Consider the following 16,358-nt stretch of genomic DNA (forward strand, 5'->3'; position numbering starts at 1 on the left):
ATCTTTTGTTTGGCAGAGTTCTGTGATGTCATCACTTAAGTGTAATATTTGAAACTTAGTGATGACTCCTGCCTCCTGTTTTTAAAGGCTTTTATGAAGCAGACATTTTCTGGTTGTATTTGATTTAGATTAGCGGTGTGTGCTAAATCTATATTGGCTAATTGTTTTATTGTTGCGCCTCCATCTAAAATCAATACGTCTCAGAGGAGCTGCCTATGTGACTGAAGGGCTGAACAAAGAGACAAAAGGAAAGCAGCTAAGTGGTTTATGACACTGCATTCCATCATCGCCGGGCAGCCGGTGGGGAAGGAGGTGGGGGGTCCCTGACAGGCCACTTGTCACTCAACCCAGGAAGCAGAGTGATGAGCTGAGAGGGCGAGCTCTTTATAAGAGCGCCACAGAACCCCCATCAACAGAACCAGGCCTGCTCCATACCGACTGATCCAGATCCAGCACACCCCGTTCCAGCTCAGCTCGTCTTACCGCGTCTCGACCCAGCTCTGTTGGAGATGAAGTTCTGCCGAATCCACTGTGCCCTAGCCCTGCTGGGTCTGGCCCTGGCCATTAGCAGCCAAGGAGCCGCCTCGCAGCCCGACCTGGACCTCCGCAGCCGCAGACTCCTTCAGAGGGCCCGTGCCGCCGGCATGGCCACACAGGTAAGCAGCCTTCGGCACTGGCACACACCACAGGCGGCTGGTGGCACCTTAATTGGGGAGAACGGGCTCATAGTAATGTCTACAGTGGCATAAATGGAATGGTATCAAACACATTGTTTCCATGTGTTTGACACCATTCCATTCACTCCATTCCAGCCATTATTATGAGCTGTCCTCCCCTCAGCAGCCTCCTGTGGCACACACATACCAAACAAAGGGGGCTCAGAAGAAGGAGGAGGTCCATACAGGAAAGAACAAGATTACACTATTCAATTACAGAGTGCCCCTATACTGCACACAGGTGAGAAGCCAATGGCATTTTCACGCAGATAGCATGCACTGCTTGTGTCATGACACGAAAAAATGCATTCAGTAGCATACAGTAGGGTACAGCATAGTCCACACTGTGACTCACATACAGCGCAGTGCCCTTCGCTTCACAGTGAAACAGACTTACATACCCACCCACAATGGAATTCAGTTAAAGAGTCTGTGCTCAGGTTATCACATACTCAGACACATACTAGGGCATAGACTCACTACAGCTGACAGGTCTGGTGTACCTCTTTCATTTGGCAACAATATTAACAGCAGTGAAATTCAAAAATCTGGACCTCGAAGCCAGTTCTACTGTTGATTTTCATTATTCCCCTCTAATCAAGGACTGATTTAGACTTGGGACACCAGGTGGGTGCAATTAACTTTCAAGTTGAACAGAAAACCAGCAGTACTCCGGAACGCCAGGCTCAGATTTGATTACTCCTGGACTACAATTAATAACTTCAGTTGTCAAGCCTTAGGAATTTATGCCTTTACTACGCATGCCTTTCTTACGCATGTCTCAGTATTTGGTATTCAGACTTACCTTATTCAGTCGCGTAACGCGCTCTGCAGGTGTGGCTACCTTGCGCTCTCTGAATAAATGTAATTCAACCGCTGAAAACCCTCCTACTTGCTGGCCAACAAATGTTCAGTACATTTATCTTCAGCCATCCCTTTAAATACGGTGTACCTTTAACAATATTTTTGTTGACAGACTCAATAGAATACATTGAGAGAATGGGTTCGGAATCTATGCATCTTTGTCTCCATTTCAGCACCAACTGGTAGATAAAATAATACTCTGATCTTGTAGATTATTTAGGCAAATTCAGGGTTAGGAAAGTATGTATAAATCATTTAAAAATCTGATTTGTAGAGCCTTTACGCACAAAATATATAAATGAATAAAAAATACAGTGGTTTGATTAATCCTGAAAGTTGTCATATTCAAATTCAATTCATTAAATATTGGAAGGTGGAAAAAAGTGTACAACAGAGGTTGAACAATAGTCCTATAAATCTACCCTAATTCTCACTAATCATGGAACTCCAGGTTTAACCTGCTACATGTGGTGTGAGTTCCATAATGATTCAAATAGGCTACATGTCCCAAATTATTGCACAATGTTAGCCTAATATGATCCACTAATGGTAGCAACCCTCAGGAACAACTATATGGCCGTAACAGAGGAAAGAAAGGGAAACGGAATGGAATGATGCAAAATGTAACCTACAAATTGAAGAAAACTAACCCTAAGTGGGTATTACTGTACTCCTGAAAGTGGCTAATATTTAACATGATACAAATTGTGAAATAAAACAGAGAAAAGCCCGGGCATTTCCTATAATTAAAACAATCTAAAGTGCCTACATCAACTCATTCAGCCCTACAGACGCCTAAAGCTTGGGTGCCCCAATTTCATTCATGCCAATTATGATTCTGAATAGTGACACAACTATTTAAAGCCTATTTCACTGTGGAAAAGGGGCCATGTCATGTTGATATTTTAATGTTGCTTCCATATGGCTGGTTTCACATTCGTCCCCAAGGAACAATCATCTAAAACAATTGCTATGTGTATGTACAATCCCCTTTTCCAGATGGATTACTCATTTACCTAGCTCTCATCAATAGATCTTATCCATTTATAAATTATAGTGCATGGAGAATACTGTTATTTCTATCCGAAAAAAGTAACTAGATGCTCAACCTTATTCATGGTTTCCTTATCTGTAGACACACCTCCACCATATCTTATTTTCTTAGATCGCTGAATGAATAGCAGGTGAATATCATGCTATTCTCATGCTTGAATTCAAGGTAAGAATATGCATAGAGAGAAAAGTGCATAAAAAGGGAATTCAGTTTCATTAACTCAGGTCGGAATCGGGGCCATAATGAGACATGAAAACGAACACTGACTGCCTTAATGTGGTGGGAGATTAAATTTGACGTGTAGGTTTGTGTTCGTTTTATTGTAGATGTGTGTGTTTATATTCTCCCAAAGTATGTGTGTCTCTCCTGCATGTAGGAGTGGAGTAAGCGAGCGGTGGAGGACATTCTATCCCAACTGTCCTTGCCTGAGGCGGAGGCCCAGGAAAGTGAGGTGTCCACGGCGGGGGGCCAAAGAGGACCTGCGCATGGAGCTGGAGCGCTCAGTGGGCAGCCCCAACAACCTGCCCCCGCGAGCGCAAAGCCGGCTGCAAGAACTTCTACTGGAAGGGCTTCACTTCCTGCTGAGGGAAGAAAAACCTTATGACACGATGCTGCCAATCAAGTCACACCGTTAACCTGCACCTGACTAATGCAGCCAATCAACAGTTAGCTGTGCCTGATGACGATTCTTGATATCAACAGAATTATGTACCTGTCAAATTTATGAAATAAAGAGAAAATAATTTCATTTCAGTGGGTCAGTTCTTTGATACAATCATATTTGTATAACCAAATCAAAGACTTGGTTGACATGCCCTTTATTAATTTATGCATAGATTACATCTAGTACTGGCTGATGTAACAGACTCTGACAAATACACTCACACTCAAACACTCACACTGACACTACGCTAGTGAGTGGCCAATCCTTAAAAAAGGGCTTTCGTTTTTGAGATACCCCTACCAGAGGTTGAACAAAACACAACAATGTTTTTTCACATCTTTCACAAAATATTTGATTGCAAAAGTGGTTAAATTGACCGATATTTTGTCACACCCCCTAAACTCAAAACATGCAGAATAATGCCTGGCTGGAAGGGGTTGGGACACATAAACTCATGTAACCCAATATAGCAAGCTCTGATATTGCTGAAATATGGAATACAGGTAGTCAGTTGTCAAATCAAATCAAATTTTATTGGCCACATGCGCCGAATACAACAGGTGCAGACATTACAGTGAAATGCTTACTTACAGCCCTTAACCAACAGTGCATTTATTTTTAATAAAAAAAGTAGAATAAAACAAAAAAGTGTTGAGAAAAAAAGAGCAGAAGTAAAATAAAATAACAGCAGGGAGGCTATATATACAGGGGGGTACCGGTGCAGAGTCAATGTGCGGGGGCACCGGCTAGTTGAGGTAGTTGAAGTAATATGTACATGTGGGTAGAGTTAAAGTGACTATGCATAAATAATTAACAGAGTAGCAGCAGCGTAAAAAGATAGGGGTGGGGGGGCAGTACAAATAGTCCGGGTAGCCATGATTAGCTGTTTAGGAGTCTTATGGCTTGGGGGTAGAAGCTGTTGAGAAGTATTTTGGACCTAGACTTGGCACTCCGGTACCGCTTGCCGTGCGGTAGCAGAGAGAACAGTCTATGACTAGGGTGGCTAAAGTCTTTGACAATTTTGAGGGCCTTCCTCTGACACCGCCTGGTATAGAGGTACTGGATGGCAGGAAGCTTGGCCCCAGTGATGTACTGGGCCGTATGCACTACCCTCTGTAGTGCCTTACGGTCGGAGGCCAAGCAGTTGCCATACCAGGCGGTGATGCAACCAGTCAGGATGCTCTCGATGATGCAGCTGTAGAATTTTTTTGAGGATCTGAGGACCCATGCCAAATCTTTTCAGTCTCCTGAGGGGGAATAGGCTGCACCATCTGCACTACATACACAAATAAACAGCATTAGGATATCTTAATGCATCTTGGACATACAGTATATACCTGTAAACACAGAGATACAATAGGTGGAAATATCAACTATGAATATTTATGATGAATTCAAGCTTTACAAGTAAAATGTGCTCTCATTTAGTGCTGTATGGTGCTGCCTGACAAACATGCATACAATTAAACTTGTTTTTTTAAATGTTGTGGCTATTGTAATCTAATTGGCTGTAAGGAAAACAAGTGAAAGGCTGAGAGAGTGAAAACTGTCATTTTATATGTTCCGCCTCTTGCAGTTACGTTAGGGGGCCCCTAGATTTGACTCCAAATCCATTATGGCATCCACAATCTAATATGGCTGCCACAATACCATTAAATTGTGGTTTAATCACCTGTATATGTTTTAAATAAGAGACATCTTTCATATTTGTGTACTGTACTTATGACCTGTACTCAATACTATTTTTGTGGAACTCAACTATGTTGGGAATCCAATAGGCCTGCCATAATTACACTCAAATACTATTGTCTGGATATACAAAAAGGCAGCAGAAGTATTCCAAGTCACAAGCCTCTGAGGATCAACGAGGCAACTCAGAGGCTCCAACGAAAGGAAAGAGAACCCTGGACACCCTCTCCTTACTGTACAACGGCCCCCACTGTGGTATAACTGGGCTCTTAAGTCACCTCCTTATTATTTAGAAGTAAGCTTTGATTCATTGCTAGTCCAATATGGCTGCCATAATTCAACATGACCTTACACTGGCTCACTGCATTTGTGAGCATGGGGGTTGACATATATCAGTGGCGGTCGGTGCCATTTAAGATGAGGGAGGAAGATTATTATTTTTATAAGCATGGCCTTATTTCGATTTAAGCAATAAGATCAGAGGAGATGTGGTATATGTCCAATATACCACTGCTAAGGGCTGTTCTTAAGCTTGACGCAACGCGGAGTGCCTGGGTACAGCCCTTAGTCGTGGTATATTGGCCATATCCCAAAAACCCTGAGGTGCCTTATTGCTATTATAAACTGGTTACCAACGTAATTAGAGCAGTAAAAATAAACGTTTTGATCACAGCCAACTACCCACAGTAAATATCGCCAAATAATCAAACTACCTGACTTCCAAAGGAATATAAAGAAATATATAGGATGTGACCTGCAGGTCTTTTTGCCACATTCAACATAAAAAACTCCAACCACAAGTCAATTATACTGTAGGTGTTGGAAATATCTAAGGGCAGGTCTGTTTGTGACAGCCCTTTCAGAGTAACTCCTTCACAACCAGACAATCAACCATTCCAGTACTGGAGTATCCCCAGAATCAGTAAGGCTGAGATAACATTCCAATTTGCCAATGGGTCTCGTTGGCATGTAAGCTGCATCTGTTGAGTGCCTGCACCCAACTGTTGTAGAAATGGAAACTGATCACACAGCCCTAAATACCCTGCCAGTCATACAGGAAGGATACTGCAGCTTGCCTAGAATTACCAGGGCCTCCTGTAGCTCAGTTGGTAGAGCATGGCGCGTGCAACGCCAGGGTTGTGGGTTCGATTCCCACGGGGGGCCAGTATGAAAAATGTATGCACTCACTAACTGTAAGTCGCTCTGGATAAGAGCGTCTGCTAAATGACTAAAATGTCAATGTAAATAGTCTGGGTGGCCATTTGATTAGTTGTTCAGCGGTCTTAGGGGTAGGAGCCTTTTGGACCTCGACTTGGCACTCCGGTACCGCTTGCCGTGCAGTAGCAGAGAACAGTCTATGACTTGGGTGAATGGAGTCTTTGACAATTTTTTGGGGCTTGCTCTGACACTGCCTAGTATATAGGTCCTGGATGATAGGAAGTTTGGCTCAGTGATGTACTGGGCCGTACGCACTACCCTCTGTAGCACCTTACGGTCGGATGCCGAGCAGTTGCCATACTAGGCGGTGACACAACTGGTCAGGATGCTCTCGATGGTGCAGATGTAGAACTTTTTGAGGATCTGAGGACCCATGCCAAATCTTTTCAGTCTCCTGAGGGGGAAAATATGTTGTCGTGCCCTCTTCACGACTGTCTTGGTGTGTTTGGACCATGATAGTTTGTTGGTGATGTGGACACCAAGGAACTTGAAACTCTCGACCCGCTCCTCTACAGTCACATCGATGTGAATGGGGGCGTGTTCGGCCCCCTCCTTTTTCTGTAGTCGACGATCATCTCGTTTGTCTTGCTCACATTGAGGGAGAGGTTGTTGTCCTGGTACAACACTGCCAGGTCTCTGACCTCCTCCCTATAGGCTGTCTCATCATTGTTTGTGATCAGGCCTACCACAAACTTAATGATGGTGTGGAGTCGTGCTTGGCCACGCAGTCGTGGGTAAACAGGGAGTGGCAGATGTGTTGTTGCCTACCCTTACCACCTGGGGGCGGCCCGTCAGGAAGTCCAGGATCCAGTTGCAGAGGGAGGTGTTTAGTGCCAGGGTCCTTAGCTTAGTGATGAGCTTTATGGGCACTATGGTGTTGAAGGCTGAGCTGTAGTCAATGAACAGTATTCTCACATAGGTGTTCCTTTGGTCCGGGTGGGAAAGGGCAGTGTGGAGTGCGATTGAGATTGGGTCATCTGTGGATCTGTTGGGGCTGTATGCGAATTGGAGTGGGTCTAGGGTTTCCGGGATGATGGTGTTGATGTGAGCCATGACCAGCCTTTCAAAGCACATCATGGCTACTGACGTGAGTGCTACGGGGCGGTAGTCATTTAGGCAGGTTACGGTCGCTTTCCTGGGCACAGGGACTATGGTGGTCTGCTTGAAACATGAACGTCTTACAGACTCTGTCAGGGAGAGGTTGAAAAAATCAGTGAAGACACTTGCCAGTTGGTCCGCGCGTGCTCTGAGTACACGTCCTGGTAATCCGTCTGGCCCCGCGGCCTTGTGAATGTTGACCTTTTTAAAGGTCTTCCTCAGATCGGCTACGGAGAGCGTGATCACACAGTCGTCCGGAACAACTGGTGCTCTCATGCATGCTTCAGTGTTGCTTACCTCGAAGCGAGCATAAAAGGCATTTAGCTCATCTGGTAGGCTTGCGTCACTGGGCAGCTCGCGGCTGGGTTTCCCTTTGTAGTCCTTAATAGTTTGCAAGCCCTGCCACATCCGACAAGCATCAGAGCCTGTGTGTCAATCTTAGTCCTGTATTGACGCTTTGCCTGTTTGATGGTTCGTTGGAGGGCATAGTGGGACTTCTTATGTGTCCGGATTAGTGTCCCGCTCCTTGAAAGCGGTAGCTCTAGCCTTTAGCTCGGTGCAGATGTTGCCTGTAATCCATGGCTTCTGGTTGGGATTTGGACGTACGGTCACTGAGGGGATGATGTCGTCGATGCATTTATTGATGAATCCGGTGACTGAGGGGGTATACTCCTCAATGCCATTGGATGAATCCAGGAACACATTCCAGTCTGTGCTAGCAAAACAGTCCTGTAGCGTAGCATCCGCGTCATCTCACCACTCTCGTAATGAGCGAGTCACTGGTACTTCCTGCTTTAGCTTTTGCTTGTAAGCAGGAATCAGGACGATATAATTATGGTCAGATTTGCCAAATGGAGGGCGAGGAAGAGCTTTGTATGCGTCTCTGTGTGTGAAGTAAAGGGGGGTCTAGAGTATTTTTCCTCTGTTGGTAGAAATTAGGTGAAACTGATTTAAGATTGCCTGCATTAAGGTCCCCGGCCACTAGGAGCAACGCTTCTGGATGAGCATTTTCTTGTTTGCTTTTGGCCTTATACAGCTCGTTGAGTGTGGTCTTAGTGCCAGCATAGGTTTGTGGTGGTAAATAGACGGCTACGAAAAATATAGATGAAAACTCTCTTGGTAGATAGTGTGGTCTACAGTTTATCATGAGGTACTTTACCTCAGGCGAGCAATACCTCGAGATTTCCTTAATATTAGACATTGTGCACCAGCTGTTATTGATATTTTAATGTTGCTTCCATATGGCTGGTTTCACATTCGTCCCCAAGGAACAATCATCTAAAACAATTGCTATGTGTATGTACAATCCCCTTTTCCAGATGGATTACTCATTTACCTAGCTCTCATCAATAGATCTTATCCATTTATAAATTATAGTGCATGGAGAATACTGTTATTTCTATCCGAAAAAAGTAACTAGATGCTCAACCTTATTCATGGTTTCCTTATCTGTAGACACACCTCCACCATATCTTATTTTCTTAGATCGCTGAATGAATAGCAGGTGAATATCATGCTATTCTCATGCTTGAATTCAAGGTAAGAATATGCATAGAGAGAAAAGTGCATAAAAAGGGAATTCAGTTTCATTAACTCAGGTCGGAATCGGGGCCATAATGAGACATGAAAACGAACACTGACTGCCTTAATGTGGTGGAGATTAAATTTGACGTGTAGGTTTGTGTTCGTTTTTATTGTAGATGTGTGTGTTTATATTCTCCCAAAGTATGTGTGTCTCTCCTGCATGTAGGAGTGGAGTAAGCGAGCGGTGGAGGACATTCTATCCCAACTGTCCTTGCCTGAGGCGGAGGCCCAGGAAAGTGAGGTGTCCACGGCGGGGGCCAAAGAGGACCTGCGCATGGAGCTGGAGCGCTCAGTGGGCAGCCCCAACAACCTGCCCCCCCGCGAGCGCAAAGCCGGCTGCAAGAACTTCTACTGGAAGGGCTTCACTTCCTGCTGAGGGAAGAAAAAACCTTATGACACGATGCTGCCAATCAAGTCACACCGTTAACCTGCACCTGACTAATGCAGCCAATCAACAGTTAGCTGTGCCTGATGACGATTCTTGATATCAACAGAATTATGTACCTGTCAAATTTATGAAATAAAGAGAAAATAATTTCATTTCAGTGGGTCAGTTCTTTGATACAATCATATTTGTATAACCAAATCAAAGACTTGGTTGACATGCCCTTTATTAATTTATGCATAGATTACATCTAGTACTGGCTGATGTAACAGACTCTGACAAATACACTCACACTCAAACACTCACACTGACACTACGCTAGTGAGTGGCCAATCCTTAAAAAAAGGGCTTTCGTTTTTGAGATACCCCTACCAGAGGTTGAACAAAACACAACAATGTTTTTTCACATCTTTCACAAAATATTTGATTGCAAAAGTGGTTAAATTGACCGATATTTTGTCACACCCCTAAACTCAAAACATGCAGAATAATGCCTGGCTGGAAGGGGTTGGGACACATAAACTCATGTAACCCAATATAGCAAGCTCTGATATTGCTGAAATATGGAATACAGGTAGTCAGTTGTCAAATCAAATCAAATTTTATTGGCCACATGCGCCGAATACAACAGGTGCAGACATTACAGTGAAATGCTTACTTACAGCCCTTAACCAACAGTGCATTTATTTTTAATAAAAAAAGTAGAATAAAACAAAAAAGTGTTGAGAAAAAAAGAGCAGAAGTAAAATAAAATAACAGCAGGGAGGCTATATATACAGGGGGGTACCGGTGCAGAGTCAATGTGCGGGGGCACCGGCTAGTTGAGGTAGTTGAAGTAATATGTACATGTGGGTAGAGTTAAAGTGACTATGCATAAATAATTAACAGAGTAGCAGCAGCGTAAAAAGATAGGGGGGGGGGGGGCAGTACAAATAGTCCGGGTAGCCATGATTAGCTGTTTAGGAGTCTTATGGCTTGGGGGTAGAAGCTGTTGAGAAGTATTTTGGACCTAGACTTGGCACTCCGGTACCGCTTGCCGTGCGGTAGCAGAGAGAACAGTCTATGACTAGGGTGGCTAAAGTCTTTGACAATTTTGAGGGCCTTCCTCTGACACCGCCTGGTATAGAGGTACTGGATGGCAGGAAGCTTGGCCCCAGTGATGTACTGGGCCGTATGCACTACCCTCTGTAGTGCCTTACGGTCGGAGGCCAAGCAGTTGCCATACCAGGCGGTGATGCAACCAGTCAGGATGCTCTCGATGATGCAGCTGTAGAATTTTTTGAGGATCTGAGGACCCATGCCAAATCTTTTCAGTCTCCTGAGGGGGAATAGGCTGCACCATCTGCACTACATACACAAATAAACAGCATTAGGATATCTTAATGCATCTTGGACATACAGTATATACCTGTAAACACAGAGATACAATAGGTGGAAATATCAACTATGAATATTTATGATGAATTCAAGCTTTACAAGTAAAATGTGCTCTCATTTAGTGCTGTATGGTGCTGCCTGACAAACATGCATACAATTAAACTTGTTTTTTTAAATGTTGTGGCTATTGTAATCTAATTGGCTGTAAGGAAAACAAGTGAAAGGCTGAGAGAGTGAAAACTGTCATTTTATATGTTCCGCCTCTTGCAGTTACGTTAGGGGGCCCCTAGATTTGACTCCAAATCCATTATGGCATCCACAATCTAATATGGCTGCCACAATACCATTAAATTGTGGTTTAATCACCTGTATATGTTTTAAATAAGAGACATCTTTCATATTTGTGTACTGTACTTATGACCTGTACTCAATACTATTTTTGTGGAACTCAACTATGTTGGGAATCCAATAGGCCTGCCATAATTACACTCAAATACTATTGTCTGGATATACAAAAAGGCAGCAGAAGTATTCCAAGTCACAAGCCTCTGAGGATCAACGAGGCAACTCAGAGGCTCCAACGAAAGGAAAGAGAACCCTGGACACCCTCTCCCTTACTGTACAACGTGCCCCCACTGTGGTATAACTGGGCTCTTAAGTCACCTCCTTATTATTTAGAAGTAAGCTTTGATTCATTGCTAGTCCAATATGGCTGCCATAATTCAACATGACCTTACACTGGCTCACTGCATTTGTGAGCATGGGGTTGACATATATCAGTGGCGGTCGGTGCCATTTAAGATGAGGGAGGAAGATTATTATTTTTATAAGCATGGCCTTATTTCGATTTAAGCAATAAGATCAGAGGAGATGTGGTATATGTCCAATATACCACTGCTAAGGGCTGTTCTTAAGCTTGACGCAACGCGGAGTGCCTGGGTACAGCCCTTAGTCGTGGTATATTGGCCATATCCCAAAAACCCTGAGGTGCCTTATTGCTATTATAAACTGGTTACCAACGTAATTAGAGCAGTAAAAATAAACGTTTTGATCACAGCCAACTACCCACAGTAAATATCGGCCAAATAATCAAACTACCTGACTTCCAAAGGAATATAAAGAAATATATAGGATGTGACCTGCAGGTCTTTTTGCCACATTCAACATAAAAAACTCCAACCACAAGTCAATTATACTGTAGGTGTTGGAAATATCTAAGGGCAGGTCTGTTTGTGACAGCCCTTTCAGAGTAACTCCTTCACAACCAGACAATCAACCATTCCAGTACTGGAGTATCCCCAGAATCAGTAAGGCTGAGATAACATTCCAATTTGCCAATGGGTCTCGTTGGCATGTAAGCTGCATCTGTTGAGTGCCTGCACCCAACTGTTGTAGAAATGGAAACTGATCACACAGCCCTAAATACCCTGCCAGTCATACAGGAAGGATACTGCAGCTTGCCTAGAATTACCAGGGCCTCCTGTAGCTCAGTTGGTAGAGCATGGCGCGTGCAACGCCAGGGTTGTGGGTTCGATTCCCACGGGGGCCAGTATGAAAAATGTATGCACTCACTAACTGTAAGTCGCTCTGGATAAGAGCGTCTGCTAAATGACTAAAATGTCAATGTAAATAGTCTGGGTGGCCATTTGATTAGTTGTTCAGCGGTCTTAGGGGTAGGAGCCTTTTGGACCTCGACTTGGCACTCCGGTACCGCTTGCCGTGCAGTAGCAGAGAACAGTCTATGACTTGGGTGAATGGAGTCTTTGACAATTTTTTGGGGCTTGCTCTGACACTGCCTAGTATATAGGTCCTGGATGATAGGAAGTTTGGCTCAGTGATGTACTGGGCCGTACGCACTACCCTCTGTAGCACCTTACGGTCGGATGCCGAGCAGTTGCCATACTAGGCGGTGACACAACTGGTCAGGATGCTCTCGATGGTGCAGATGTAGAACTTTTTGAGGATCTGAGGACCCATGCCAAATCTTTTTCAGTCTCCTGAGGGGGAAAATATGTTGTCGTGCCCTCTTCACGACTGTCTTGGTGTGTTTGGACCATGATAGTTTGTTGGTGATGTGGACACCAAGGAACTTGAAACTCTCGACCCGCTCCTCTACAGTCACATCGATGTGAATGGGGGCGTGTTCGGCCCCCTCCTTTTTCTGTAGTCGACGATCATCTCGTTTGTCTTGCTCACATTGAGGGAGAGGTTGTTGTCCTGGTACAACACTGCCAGGTCTCTGACCTCCTCCCTATAGGCTGTCTCATCATTGTTTGTGATCAGGCCTACCACAAACTTAATGATGGTGTGGAGTCGTGCTTGGCCACGCAGTCGTGGGTAAACAGGGAGTGGCAGATGTGTTGTTGCCTACCCTTACCACCTGGGGCGGCCCGTCAGGAAGTCCAGGATCCAGTTGCAGAGGGAGGTGTTTAGTGCCAGGGTCCTTAGCTTAGTGATGAGCTTTATGGGCACTATGGTGTTGAAGGCTGAGCTGTAGTCAATGAACAGTATTCTCACATAGGTGTTCCTTTGGTCCGGGTGGGGAAAGGGCAGTGTGGAGTGCGATTGAGATTGGGTCATCTGTGGATCTGTTGGGGCTGTATGCGAGTGGAGTGGGTCTAGGGTTTCCGGGATGATGGTGTTGATGTGAGCCATGACCAGCCTTTCAAAGCACATCATGGCTACTGACGTGAGTGCTACGGGGCGGTAGTCATTTAGGCAGGTTACGGTCGCTTTCCTGGGCACAGGGACTATGGTGGTCTGCTTGAAACATGAACGTCTTACAGACTCTGTCAGGGAGAGGTTGAAAAAAATCAGTGAAGACACTTGCCAGTTGGTCCGCGCGTGCTCTGAGTACACGTCCTGGTAATCCGTCTGGCCTCGCGGCCTTGTGAATGTTGACCTTTTTAAAGGTCTTCCTCAGATCGAGCTACGGAGAGCGTGATCACACAGTCGTCCGGAACAACTGGTGCTCTCATGCATGCTTCAGTGTTGCTTACCTCGAAGCGAGCATAAAGGCATTTAGCTCATCTGGTAGGCTTGCGTCACTGGGCAGCTCGCGGCTGGGTTTCCCTTTGTAGTCCTTAATAGTTTGCAAGCCCTGCCACATCCGACAAGCATCAGAGCCTGTGTGTCAATCTTAGTCCTGTATTGACGCTTTGCCTGTTTGATGGTTCGTTGGAGGGCATAGTGGGACTTCTTATGTGTCCGGATTAGTGTCCCGCTCCTTGAAAGCGGTAGCTCTAGCCTTTAGCTCGGTGCAGATGTTGCTTGTAATCCATGGCTTCTGGTTGGGATTTGGACGTACGGTCACTGAGGGGATGATGTCGTCGATGCATTTATTGATGAATCCGGTGACTGAGGGGGTATACTCCTCAATGCCATTGGATGAATCCAGGAACACATTCCAGTCTGTGCTAGCAAAACAGTCCTGTAGCGTAGCATCCGCGTCATCTCACCACTCTCGTAATGAGCGAGTCACTGGTACTTCCTGCTTTAGCTTTTGCTTGTAAGCAGGAATCAGGACGATATAATTATGGTCAGATTTGCCAAATGGAGGGCGAGGAAGAGCTTTGTATGCGTCTCTGTGTGTGAAGTAAAGGGGGTCTAGAGTATTTTTTCCTCTGTTGGTAGAAATTAGGTGAAACTGATTTAAGATTGCCTGCATTAAGGTCCCCGGCCACTAGGAGCAACGCTTCTGGATGAGCATTTTCTTGTTTGCTTTTGGCCTTATACAGCTCGTTGAGTGTGGTCTTAGTGCCAGCATAGGTTTGTGGTGGTAAATAGACGGCTACGAAAAATATAGATGAAAACTCTCTTGGTAGATAGTGTGGTCTACAGTTTATCATGAGGTACTTTACCTCAGGCGAGCAATACCTCGAGATTTCCTTAATATTAGACATTGTGCACCAGCTGTTATTGACAAATAGACACACCCCCACCCCTCATCTTACCATACCTAGCTGTTCTGTCCTGCCGACACACGGAAAACCCAGCCAACTGTATATTATCCGTGTCGTCGTTCAGCCATGACCCGGTGAAACATAAGACATTACAGTTTTGAATGTCCCGTTGGTCGGATAGTCTCCAACGGCGATCATCCAGTTTATTCTCCAGTGATTGCACGTTGGCCAATAGAACGGATGGTAGAGGCGTGTTACCCACTTGCCGACAAATTCAAAGGCACCCCGATCTCCGCCCCCTGTATTTCCGTCTTTTCTTCACGTGAATGATGGGGATTTGGGCCTGGTCTCGGAGAAACAGTATATCTTTCGCGTCAGACTCATTAACCTCTACTGGATCGGTGTCCCGTAATCGGGACAGTTCTTGCTCAATACGGGCAATGTGACTAGAATGACGTTCTATACAAAAACAAACTTTCCCAAGCATAGACATATCTTATATGGGCAGAAAGCTTAAATTATTGTTAATCTACCTTTTGTGTGAGTAAAAGCCATTGTGCTGAGCTCGCTCAACAACATACATTCGGCAGAGAAAATCCAGAGGACAAAGGGGAAGTTGCATTACGCACGCATGCTCGATTAGTTCTACCAAGTTTATTGCTAATTTAGAAAGTAGGACATGGCTAATAAAACAGGAAAAGCAAAATTGAAGACGAAGTATACAGATTTGGAAGAGGTTATTGCACAAATCAATCGGGAAAGTGACATGGAATAAATTGAGGACTCAGTTAGTGATTACAGTGTAGACTCAAATGCTGAAGAGATGTTTTTGGATGGCAAAGACGCAATTTTGGACTGATAAGTAAAATACATTTTTTATTCTGATGCAGTTGTTTAAATGGTTGCAGATTATTCATTTGAGAGATTTTTCTTTGATTGCTATTAATATATATATATATATATATATATATATATATATATATATATATATATATATATATATATATATATATATATATTGTGATGTCACGAGAGGCTGTGTCCTGGAGGGGACGTTACATCCCCCTGAGGTGGCTGCAAACCCAGACAGCTATGGCTCCATCTGCTGGTATGGTCGGGAACTCCACCCCTCTATGGCCAATCTTCCCACGCAGCTGAAACAAATGAGGAGCTGATGAGCTGAAGGTTTGGGAAGGGAAGAGACACAGTCTCCAACCTGGGCTCTCTGGAGGACAAGAGTGCTGCACGTCCACTTCCAGGAGGAATATAAGGATTTGGAGATACTTACCTTTGGGGAAATACTCACCTTTGGATATATGCACCTGTGGAAATACGTGTGGGACATTTGGAAGGACTTTTTGCTGGGTTGGCCACTAGCTGCAACGTGGACTACAGTAAGGCTGGGGAAAAGTTATCTGAGCGAGTGAGAATTATGATTTTGGATGTGGAAGAGACATCCCTGAACTGTTAACCCTTAAAGAGCCACAAGAGAACAGAATTTTGTTATATTTTCGTTAATTTCCCAAGACCTATAATATAATCCTTGTTTTGTTTGAACCTTGTCTCCTTGCACTACTTGAGCAATCCCGCTGAAAGCTGTGTAGCCTCTCGTGACGTCACAGATGGTGGAGAATACAGGCACGCTCAAGCGTTAATAGTGCATGTCAGAGGAGGATACCGAAGGTTTGATCACCCAGTTTTCCAAGTTGGCCGTAGGCTCCCCGCCCGACTGAAATGGAGGACATATTGAAAGCCCTTGTTGCTGGCCAGCAAGCCCAGATGCAAGCAAACGTGGCTCTCTTGGAGG

The 16,358-nt window shown here is 44.6% G+C and overlaps 1 protein-coding gene across 1 annotated transcript; it reads left to right on the forward strand.

The window, feature by feature from the left end:
* Positions 1–340: 340 nt before the first annotated feature.
* Positions 341–3,219, forward strand: sst1.2 (somatostatin 1, tandem duplicate 2). Its single transcript, XM_041878768.2, is given in 4 exon segments — positions 341–656; positions 3,011–3,097; positions 3,099–3,160; positions 3,162–3,219. Coding segments are annotated over 4 exon segments (354 nt in total). The 5' UTR covers positions 341–509.
* Positions 3,220–16,358: the final 13,139 nt, after the last annotated feature.

This window comes from Coregonus clupeaformis, chromosome 6 (genome assembly GCF_020615455.1).
Source record: "Coregonus clupeaformis isolate EN_2021a chromosome 6, ASM2061545v1, whole genome shotgun sequence".
In the NCBI taxonomy this organism is placed as follows: Eukaryota; Metazoa; Chordata; class Actinopteri; order Salmoniformes; family Salmonidae; genus Coregonus; species Coregonus clupeaformis.